The following is a 12,432-nucleotide window of genomic DNA, read 5'->3' as shown; positions in this document are numbered from 1 at the left end:
GGGACCCTGTGACCTCCAACTAGCTGTATCATGTGCCTGCTGTGCAGAGGACTCATTCTCTTGTATAATAGCTTGATGGAATGTTACTGTATTGGCCACTATCTGTTGAAGACTTTTGCTTTGATCATGGACTACGTATGAACTTTAATACTGGCCAGCTATCTTCTGTTTTGTGACATTAAATATATACATTATTGTCTTTACTGTATGTGAAAAGCCAAATAAATTATGCTCATACTTGCAGACTTTTACAGAACTGATCAATGTGAAGTTAGAATAATAAGAGAGGCCCATAATATTAAACTGGAGTACATAAACAGTTAAAAATTAAGTGGGCCTGGTTTTATGAGTGGGTGAGAGTTACGTTAAGTTGAAAAATTGATTGGGTCGTTAGGATGATTGGGTGCAGGCAAACAAAATTGTTCCCCCATTTTTTTGTTTTCATTCCCCTGTTGAGACAGGATAGAAGCAGTAAGTAATTGCTTCAGCTGTTCTGATTTTAAATATAACAAAATTGACACAGAAGCATTGAAATATTAACAAAATTTAAAATTCCCACCCCAATGTAATATCTGTAATTGGTACTCTCATTCTACCCCCTGTAAGTGTGTGTGTGTGTGTGTGTGTGTGTGTGTGTGTGTGTGTGTGTGTGTGTGTGTGTGTGTCTACCATCAGATTCTGTGCTATTAGCACAACCCTCACAAATTTACATCAACACCTCACCCGTATCCAACTTTCACTTTCTTCTTGATGATATCATGATCTCATTTTGCCCGCATGGCTACCATGAACTAGTATCCCCCACCAAACTTACAGAAACACTGTCATTCATCATCATCATCATCAAACATAACATCGATACCACAATGATCACCTTTGAAATAATCATCTCTACAACAAAGAAGAAAATTTGTCAAGAATGGACCATAGCTTATGTTATGACGGCAGTTATCTTTAAACCACTGGTATAGGCAGAATTATATTTGGGCCATTTGACCTCCTCAACCCCCCGCCCCCCCCCCCCCCCCACACACACACACTGCAAAAAAAAGCTTGATTATTGTACCTAGGTAAATTTTTTACTGTGGAGAAGAAAGTTGAACACTGAAATTTTTTTCTGATTGAGAGTGCAAACTTAGGAATCTGTTAATGCGACAGTAAGCTGTTGAACAACCGTTTCAGAAGACTAGTTTTCTGCTGTACAGTATGTTGCAATTAATTTTCTTTATTTTTTATGTACAAATTCTTTACTATTTCTTTTATAAATGTATGTAAAATTTCATCTTATACTGCAATGCAAACATTCCTTTTAATGCAATCAAAATATGTATATTTTATTGTACCATTCTGTCATTGGAAAACAAATAAGTTTATATTATTTAAAAATACTAATGATATTTTCATTGCAGATATGTTTCTTACGTAAGAAATTCAAGGGAAACCCATATAATATGCAAATAATCAGCAACTTAAACTTTAACCTTAAAACTGATAAATTTTTGTCCTATTCCTTCACAGCGTGTAAGACTATATTGAAGACATTTTGAAGATGGTTAATTATTTTCTATCTTTAAACAACTTCTAATTCCTCCTTTAATAAAGTTAAACAAACTATCATAAAAGAGAAAAATTCAAAAATTTTGTATATTTAATAATGTCTGATATTTATTAGCTTGTGTGTGTTTTTAAGATTTCTTAAATTGGAAGTAAACCTAGCATGCTTTAAGTGATAACATTCTGTATAATATCAGCTTAATACATCATGACAGTAATTTCATTAGAAAGGAAGGAGTTAGTGGTGTACTTGGTGTAGTTTTTGGTGTAATATATCAGGCTGCATATGCAGTGACCTTTTATGAAGTTATCATAAAACAGATAAAATCAGTTATGGTGACTTTTATTCTAAGGATTAAGTTGATTGGCTTGCAACTTTTCATGATATCCATGCAGTACCTGACACTCACTCTGTATACAGTGTGGATGGGTCCATCCCTTACAAAATAATTTACAAAGAGCATTCCAACATAAAAATATTTTAACTACTTTCTTTCAAAGAAAATTGCTACAGTGATTCCTGAGCGCACTCTGAATAATGTATTTAGTGGTCAAGTGGGCGATGAAAAGAAAGATATTTACGTGGATTCCTCTTGTGGTTAAATTTGCAATCACAACTCAATTAAACACTTGATAGAATAAGTTCATACAGGAGCTCAACATCTCCTATATGAATAAGAAGTGACCTTTTTTAGAGATAACAGTATGGACAACAAATTAAAACTGATAATTCTGCATGAGTACCAAGATCTGATATTGTTCACTGAGGTTCATTCCCTGGTTCAATACCAATTATACTTCATAGACCGGTATATTTTCAAAATAAAACAAGTTAACATGAAATTGTTCGATATTAGTCCCACTCCATCACAACAAATGGCCCACTGCAAAACTTTTATTATTAAAAGAATGGATGGAAATTTAAAAAATTAGTAATTCAAACTGGACTTCCAACACTGATTAGCAACCTCAAAAACTTTAGAATCTACTTATGTGTAATTTAAATTAACTTTTTTTTAGTTTATTACATCAGGTGGATTTTATATCCTGTATGACTCCCATTCTGCCACACTTCTACTTTTATTTATTTGCACTATACTAAATAACATTTCTACAATTTTATTGTACTAAAATTATATTTCGGGCTACAGAAAAAAGGTTCCTGTTTCACTTTAAATTAAATTTTGGAATGTGAAACAGGTTGAAATGTTATTCAAATGTCCCATAGTCACTTGAAATGGATCCTTTCTAGGTCTCTTTTGAGACAAATATTTAAATACACTACTGGCCATTAAAATTGCTACACCACAAAGATGACGTGCTACAGACGCTAAATTTAACCAAGAGGAAGAAGATGCTGTGTTATGCAAATGATTAGCTTTTCAGAGCATTCACACAAGGTTGGCACCAGTGGCGACACCTATAACGTGCTGACATGAGGAAAGTTTCCAACCGATTTCTCATACACAAACAGCAGCCTGGTGAAACGTTGTTGTGATGCCTCGTGTAAGGAGGAGAAATGCGTACCATCACGTTTCCGATTTGGATTAAGGTCGGATTGTAGCCTAACACAATTGCGGTTTATCGTATCGCGACAATGCTGCTTGCGTTGGTCGAGATCCAATGACTGTTAGCAGAATATGGAATCGGTGGGTTCAGGAGGGTAATACGGAATGCCGTGCTGGATCCGAACGGCCTCATATCACTAGCAGTTGATATGACAGGCATTATATCCGCATGGCTGTAACGTCTTGTGCAGCCACATCTCGATCCCTGAGTCAACAGATGGGGACGTTCGCAAGACAACAACCATCTGCACAAACAGTACGACGACGTTTGCAGCAGCATGGACTATCAGCTCGGAGACCATGGCTGCGGTTAGCCTTGACGCTGCATCACAGACAGGAGCGCCTACGATGGTGTACTCAACCACGAACCTGTGTTCACGAATGGCAAAACGTCATGTTTTCAGATGAATCCAGGTTCTGTTTACAGCATCATGATGGTCGCATCCGTGTTTGGCAACATCGCGGTGAACGCGCATTGGAAGTGTGTATTAGTCTTCGCCATACTGGCGTACCACCCAGCGTGATGGTATGGGGTGCCATTGGTTACACGTCTCGGTCACCTCTTGTTCACATTGACGGCACTTTGAACAGTGGACGTTACATTTCAGATGTGTTACGATACATGGCTCTACCCTTCATTCGACCCCTGCAAAACCCTACATTTCACCAGGATAATGCATGACCGCATGTTGCAGGTCCTGTACAGGCCTTTCTGGATACAGAAAATGTTCGACTGCTGCCCTGGCCAGCACATCCTCCAGATCTCTCACCATTTGAAAACGTCTGGTCAATGGTGGCCGAACAACTGGCTCATCACAATACGCCAGTCACTACTGTTGATGAACTGTGGTATCGTGTTGAAGCTGCATAGGCCATCCAACGCCGTCTCTCTGTTTGACTCCATGCCCAGGCATATGAAGGCCGTTATTACGGCCAGAGGTGGTTGTTCTGGGTACTGATTTCTCAGGATCTATGCACCCAAATTGCGTGAAAATGTAATCACATGTCAGTTCTAGTATAATATATTTGTCCAATGAATACCCATTTATCATCTGCATTTCATCTTGGTGTAGCAATTTGAATGGCCAGTAGTGTATTAAAAAGAGTTTATTTCCTTTTGCACGCCTTAAACCTGGTGTTGTATGTTGCACATATATTTTGACAGCATGTGAGTAATGACTATTGTAAAAAATATTTTAAATGTTGATAAAAATGATTTCTTGTGGTTGATTATTTTCCTTGATCAGTAGTGCAATCTATTAATTTGTTGCGTATCTCATTCTTCTTTTGTTTCTTTTGACATCCCTTCAGATTACAGTTGTTGTCGTGGTCTTCAGTCCTGATACTGGTTTGATGCAGCTCTCCATGCTACTCTATCCTTTGCAAGCTTCTTCATCTCCCAGTACCTACTGCAGCCTACATCCTTCTGAATCTGCTTAGTGTATTCATCTCTTGGTCTCCCTCTACGATTTTTACCCTCCACGCTGCCCTCCAATACTAAATTGGTGATCCCTTGATGTCTCAGAACATGTCCTACCAACCAATCCCTTCTTCTAGTTAAGTTGTGCCACAAGCTCCTCTTCTCGCCAATTCTATCCAATACCTGCTCATTAGCTATGTGATCTACCCATCTAATCTTCAGCATTCTTCTGTAGCACCACATTTCGAAAGCTTCTATTCTCTTCTTGTCTAAACTATTTGTCATCCACATTTCACTTCCATACATGGCTACACTCCATACAAATACTTTAAGAAACAGATTACAGTACTAATTTAATTTCTCCAAACTAGTTTTGTGAATACAAGCACTGTTGATGCTAAACACAAATTGATCAAAATGCTAAAAAATTTGAATAAAAATACATCTTAATATGGAGGGTACTGGCTATCAGTGTGTTAAAGCATGTCTAAGTATGATTCAAAATGTTTAAATCAGTTCTGTTATTTTGGGCAGTGAATTATGCATTTAAACAATGGAATTATTCTGAGCATAGAATTCCAATAAATGCTGTAGTGATTTCAGTTTAATAATTTTGGCGTTACATAATTTCTGTGGTTTCATAATTTTGAAATGTTCTGGTCTTGGCAGAGTAATGTACCTAAGAGTGCCCCAAGTAGGAAGGATTCTCACAAACGGAAAAAATTAAATTGCAAGAAAAAAATAGGAAAGAAACAAAGAAGGACATCAGAAGATGAAACTGAAGAAGAGAATCATAGCAGTTTTGATGACATATCTGATGGATCATATGATATGGTAAATATGAAGTTTTAACTGTCTTACATTAACAATTTATTAATATTCTGTGTTTGAGTAAAATCGAAGTGTATATGGCATAAAACAGACCATTCTCAATTGCATATGTGTCAGTAATAAATAAACCTTGTGAATTAGTACCAGTTATTAGCAGTTTCAAATCTGTTGTACACTAGATTGTTGTGGAAACTTATGTTTCATTCTGATTTGTTTTTCTTTATAGTGATGTTTCTGCTTGTGACATTGCTTCCAAATCTTATGCTACATGCCAAAGAAAAACTGCAAAGATCACATAATACAGGTGGAGCAGAAACTGCTTGGAAATTAATACTACATTTATTAGTTTCACATTATTAAGAAATATGTATACAAATTAAGTTATTTACTAAATATTATGTAGTGAGTGTTACTGTTATTTATTTTAAAATAATGGGCACCCTTTCAATTAACAGAATTGCTTTTCTTAATTGTATTTAATATTGGTAATGATATGAGTAATGGTAATTATTCACTGTCTAGTAAAGGTGCTGAACAACTGAAATGCATATAAAAAATAAGTTAAACAACGTAACAAACCAAAGTTGCATCATCTTCATAGAGCAAATGTTAGCCCTTGCCCCCCCCCCCCACACACACACACATGTACACAAACAGTGTGTGTGTGTGTGTGTGTGTGTGTGTGTGTGTGTGTGTGTGTGTGTGTGTGTGTGGGAGGGAGGGGGGGGGGGGGCGAGAGAGAGAGAGAGAGAGAGAGAGAGAGAGAGAGAGAGAGAGAGAGAGAGAGAGAGATATGTACATTCTCCTGATCCAAAATCAAGCCAAAGTGCATGGAGACTATAGTGTATGTGTGAGCGACTCTGAAGAAGAAATAGTGTTCAAAATCTGAGCTGTGTATGTGCCTATCAGCTGTCCATGTCCACTACAGAGAAAGTTGTTGTGCCTACTTATTTTACTGTTTTTAGTCTATATTGTTGTATTTCTACGTTGCTGTATAGTTTATATAGAGTCTATAAATGTTTAACTTGTTGCAGTTAACTTTTTATGTTAACATACAGAGAACAGTTGTTACTTGTTATGTTTAGTCGATAATTGTTTATCTGTTGTCAGTATAGAGTGTAATTGGCATTGTGCATGTAACAGTGCAGTTGCTTCACATGTGTCTTACCTCAGTAATAAAAAAAATATTAAAATATTCATATATGTGCATTACTAAATAAGTCTTATCAGTTTCATTTATCACCATTTCATGTTGTCAACAAGTTATTAAAAAGAAGGTCTATGGTTATGTTACTAGAGAGAACAACAAAGTATTGTACAGCAGTAATGATTGAGAGTTTTACTATGATCACTCCCATGTAGATATTAATGACCATACAAAGAAATGAGTGTACTTTGCACCAGTTATTGCACTCACTTTTTACATTTGCTTCCTTCAGCAACTGGACGAATTTTCTCAGCTGATATTCTAATGTAATATATGGAAATAGGAAGACGCTCAGAATTTCATTGGGGAATGATGAATAAAAATTTAAAAGTAAACAAACATTTTTTACTGCTGTCTCCCTCCCCCCTGCTCCTCCTCCTTCCTCTGCCTCTCTTTCCTTTCCTTTCTTGTCCTTAATTTGTTGTTACATATTCTATTCTGTTGTTTCTATACATGTTATGAAAGACTTGTAAATAAACTGCTGAATACTTATTTCTAGTTCTGCACTATTACTTTAGCAGTACATAACAATATCTTTAGCACATGAGAATTCCCATCATAATCTTACTTAATATGATTTTATTGTTATGGGCATTCTTCATAGGAGCAAGTTAAGTACACACACAAAGATAACAAAAAGTGTCTTACAATTAATGAGATATTCGGGGCTATTTTGCTGTGGGCACACAGAGAAAGGAAAATCTGCGAACCAGAGCTGCTCGACACAGAATAAAACATCTCACCAATGCTCATGTAGAAATCATAGCAACGCTTAAGCACCGGTGAAATTGAAAGTTTTCCTGCCATTCATTAAGGACATGACTGACCGCATGGAAAAGTCTTAAAAAGGCAGAACATCACAGTAATCTACAAATCCATACAGAAGATACAAGATCACCCAAAATTGACCAAGGATGCATGCCAACCGCTGGAAAATGCTGGAATTTCAGGATTCCATATAGTTGGGAGGTGTACGTGGGTACTACAAAAAGAACGGTCAAAGATGAGTAGAAGAGCTCAAGGGCAATTGCGGAAGAGGGGAAATTGACAGATTAGCTGTTATGGAACATGCTTTGCAGCCAGGAGACCAGCACATTCATTTTGATAGGACTCGAGTACTGGCAACCACAAGCGGATACCATAAAAGGCTACACAGAGAGGCCATAGAGATTGTCAAGCACCTCAGGAATTTCAGTAGGAAGGAGGAGGGTGTGAAATTGAATGACATTTGGATTCTGATGCTGAAGAATATGCGTGCCAATCTTCCACCATGGGATGATAGCAACAGCAGATGATGGGAGTCAACAATGGCCAATTGCGCTCGCTTATTTAAAACATGTGATGTCGTGCAGAAGCTCACAGAAGCAGAATTTTGTTGCCAGTAGCAAACTGTGAATCAGACCTTCAAAATATCCTTCACAGATGGAGGTGAAATCCATTTGACCATGGTATAATAGCCTGGAACATTTTATTAATTGTACCATTTCAGCCTTGAAAGTTTACATTTTGCAAAATGTATCTTCTAAGCACTTATATTTTTTAGCTCCAAGCATCCGTGGTGCAAGTGTATTTCCTGAATGTAGAATGTGTGAGATTATTATAGTATTAACCAGGGCCATGCATTGTGCCACATTTACCTGCCTGATACTGGCTGTGGCTGACCACTTCATCATGTTGCCAGCACCTCGAGTAGTCGAGCTCAGCTGTACTTCCACAGGTTAGGGAAATGACAACACATAAATGATTAGGGCTACCGAACTGTATACACACTCTGCCTATGAGAGCCCAGTATGGAGTGAAGCCACCACATGCGACAGAAAGAGCCTGCAGATGTCACGGCACAGACTCAAAGAGGGCCTGAGTATCCTGCTGAAAAATGATGAATCCAACACAAAAAAGTGCTTACTGTAACATGGAAGTTATTGAATTCAAAGCAAATGGTTTAATAGCCCTAATGCTTTTTAATGCTCTACATTTCGCCTGTACCTCATCAAAAGCACCGATGAGGCTTTCACATGGTGGGTAGTTCTAGTATGCAATATTAAAGTATTTTACACTTGAAACTATCTGGCGGATTAAAACTGTGCGCCGGACCAAGACTCGAACTCGGGACCTTTGCCTTTCACGGGCAAGTGCTCTACCGACTGAACTACCCAAGCACGACTCACGCTCCGCCCTCACAGCTTTAATTCCACCAGTACCTCGTCTCCTACCTTCCAAACTCCACAGAGGCTCTCCTGCGAACCTTGCAGAACTAGCACCCCTGGAAGAAAGGATATTGCGGAGACATGGCTTAGCCACAGCCTGGGGGATGTTTCTAGAATTTCATTCTATTTTACACTTTTCTCTTAATCTGAAAGTTTTCATTGTCGAACTGACTGGCTAAACCCTTCCTTGGAATTCATTGAGGAGAATCCATGTGCTTTGCATGTGACATAACTTTGAAATCAGGAGCCACAGAAGGTAAAGACAATTTCAGATTACTTTCACTGTGAAGTTTGTTTCTGGATTTATTTTTTATATGTGTGTAAGAAGAAAAAGTCTTTTCGCACAGATATGAGTGTGAGACAGGTAATAAACTTGTTATCACTTTATTGGATAGTGTAGGAAACTCATTCTTTACGCTTAACTAGAAACTCATGGATAACATAGATTTATTTTCTATAACTTGGTCACAGGAAGTTTCAAACTGCTGATCCTTTCAATTTACATTTCATGTGGATTCAAAAATAGTCTTTTCCCAGTGATTGTGAATCCAGTCATTATTACTAGATGGACCAGGAAAATATTGTTTTAATTTTTTCCGAATCTGTTCATATCTTCCTTAATTTTATTATTGACATTTTCGTCCAAACTAATTTGAATTTCTTCTAGGAAATCGTGAATGGTATCAAAACACTCAATTCGATCAGAATATAGACAGATTTCCCAAACTACACAGTTTTTAATGAACGATTCATATGGTCTTGCACATTACACAGGTTTGTGTTTGATCCGTGAAGTAATGAATTTCAACTGTTGATTTTTAACAACATTTCTGTCAAATAAGCTAGTCGGGAGCCAGGCTTTGCCTAGGGAAAGGTATACCTGGTGGGAAAAAGATAGATGTCAAACAATATGAGAAAAATTCTGTTGTGATATAACCATCTTCCATCTGTTTTAGTCAGTAAAAAATTTTGAATTCTTAGATTAGTATTATAAAAATTTGCTAATTAGTAGGCTTGTAGGATGACCATTAGTAAAATAACTATTTTCACTGCATCGTAAGATGTAGAGGTTTTTCACACTCACACAACAATAAGTTGATTTAATAATTCCAAGCAACAGTGGAGATTTGAGCAACCGTATCGTTGCTGATGTTACAGCCCTCAGCTATTTTAATATAAGACCAGAGGTGAAGCACTGTGTCAGTAAATACTGCACAAATTAAAAACCTGTTTGCCAACAGACCACAGAGATTTCATTTTGCACCTACAGCAATATGATGCCTGTTGGGCGCGTGACTTAATGAGCTGCACAGATGTCCAGGCCAACTCGGGTTCTGGTGGGGCACCACTTGGTCTGGCAAGCCCTGGTGCGGCTGACCAGGCAGTGCGAGTCGAAGCTTGCCCGGCAGTCGAGGCTACAGTCCCAGGTGGGCACACAGACTCGGTGCACGCCTCTGGTAATAACCAAGTGTAACTGGTTATTAGGCTTACAGTCTAAATTATATGTAAACAGGCACATGAAAAGTGAGGCCCAAGTGCTCAGATGATTTTAGTAATAATAGACATACTTTCAAATTATGAGGCTTACTCTCTGACACACATATAAAGCATTCTGCTAAAAAGTGAGATACCAATGCTACATAGTAACTTCATACAGAAACACTTAAAAGTAAACACAGTACACAAAATATTACACACTGTCCACAAGTTCCTATAAATAACAGAGAGAGCTCTCCAAGAGATAAAAAATTTATATATTTTTTTTCGTTTCGGTCAGGTCCCCAGTGACTGATTTGATATGAACTGGAAGATTTTTGATATCTTTTTGAAGCCCATGTTTACATCTCAGATCATGTTCATGATATGCATCATTTATTTTGTAAATTGTGCAATTTATATTGACAAAGCACATAAGTGAAAAAATGTATTGGTATGGCACCCGTTTCAATACATTTCAGCAAGAGCATCAAGGGAGGACTCTACTCCTAATTCTGATGATACTCTCTTGTGCCATAAAGACTATTTGCTTGTGACTGGTTTTTACCCAGAATATATGTTATGATGACAATGAATGAATCACTGCCAGTGTAAGTGACTGGTGGCCAATGCTAAATAAAAACATACAAATCTCTTCTTTGCATATACAGCAGGTTTGTCAGTGAAGTTTATAAGGAACTGGCTGCATGGTCTGTGCCTACAACGACTAAAATAATTAGAAGTCGTTGGTTAAAAATAGTATATTGTACTTAACTGGTGGTACAGGAGTCTTCATAGTCAGGAGGAATATAATTACAAACAGAGAGCTATAGAGGCATCACATAGGCCATACTTTAACTAAGCACCTTGTTAGAGGTTGCTTCCTATCAGCTGAAGGTTATACTACTTTCCTATTTGACATTCCAAGCAAGAGTGGCCAAGCGCATGCTAGAGACTTGTTGCAAGCCGCGGAGCGGCGCTAGCGGCTCTAGTCTCGACTCGTGGGTCCTGTGATACTAGTACAGACCACAGTCGATAACTGCAACCCCTAACAAGTGTTGTATCAAACGTTGATACCTCAATATGATGCCATGTAAAATTTTTGATAGCATTCTACAAATGGAGCAAAGCAGCAATGCTAAAAATCAAATAAAATCAGTCTCGATTGTATTTTCAGATTTTTTTAAATTTTTAGCTGACCATTTTTCAGGTGTTTCCCTGCCATTACGGCTACAGGTGGAGCGAGATCAGTAGAAGTAAGGGTGTCACTCACCTCTTCCTTACTTCTATGGATCTTGCTCTGTCTGTTGCCACCTACAGACAGGATGGTGGAGAAAAGCCTGAAGATGGCCTGAGGAAAGGGCCCAAACCGGTTGCTACCGAATAAAAACCTGAAAACACAATTGAGACTGTTTTTACTTGATTTTTATGATTACACATTTCATGAGTGAATGGAGATATTCAAGTTATGCAGCCGTGATTGTTTCCAAATCATAAATAGATGTAATTGAGTGAATGAAAAATGCTGCTGAATCTAGAGTTTTATGTAGTTTAAGGATGTTAACAGACCAGGTAAGGTAGCTATTAATATGTAATCCCATGAACTTGGAGAACTCAGCTGTCAATGTTTCTTTGTCAATATATTTTATTATAATATCTATGTGTTTTTTATGTGCTGTGCAAAACTGAATGAAATGAGTCTTGTTAACATTGAGGGACAGACCATTTTATATGAACCAATCTAGTGCTGCTTTGAACACAGTGGTAGCAGTGTTCTGTAGATTGCAAGTGGGTAATTTGTCAGTCATAATGGTTGTGTCATCTGCAAATAAGGTGAAGTGTACTTTTTGGTTACTCCATGGAACATCATTGAAGGAAGGAAGATAGGGTTTAACGTCCTGTCAACTTCGAGGTCATTAAAAATGGGGAAGGTCACTGAAGGAGTTTGAGAATCATAAGGGATCAAGCACTGAGCCCTGTGATACTCCACATTTCATGTGCCCCAGTCAGAACAGGCATGTGCCATTCAACACTACCTTGTGATTTCTGTCATCTAGATATAATTTGATCCACATCCATTTCTTACCATTCAGGCCATAGTGCTCAATCATCCCTAGTAGAATTTTGTGATCTTCCCAGTTGAATGCTTTGGATAGATAACAAAAGATT

General features: G+C 37.7%; 1 protein-coding gene across 1 annotated transcript in view; it reads left to right on the top strand.

Moving 5' to 3' along the window:
* Window positions 1-5,899, top strand: part of LOC124594309 (nipped-B-like protein A) — a 480,509-nt gene extending 474,610 nt beyond the window's left edge. Inside the window, exons 23-24 of the mRNA XM_047132672.1 lie at window positions 5,212-5,376; window positions 5,600-5,899. Coding sequence (XP_046988628.1) covers window positions 5,212-5,376; window positions 5,600-5,602 — 168 coding nt within the window. The 3' untranslated portion in view covers window positions 5,603-5,899. The remainder of the gene's footprint in view (window positions 1-5,211; window positions 5,377-5,599) is intronic.
* Window positions 5,900-12,432: the final 6,533 nt, after the last annotated feature.

The sequence above is a fragment of the Schistocerca americana genome, chromosome 2 (genome assembly GCF_021461395.2).
Source record: "Schistocerca americana isolate TAMUIC-IGC-003095 chromosome 2, iqSchAmer2.1, whole genome shotgun sequence".
Lineage (NCBI taxonomy): Eukaryota > Metazoa > Arthropoda > Insecta > Orthoptera > Acrididae > Schistocerca > Schistocerca americana.
Note: the sequence above shows the minus strand (reverse complement) of the source record. Positions and strands in the feature narration are given on the sequence as shown.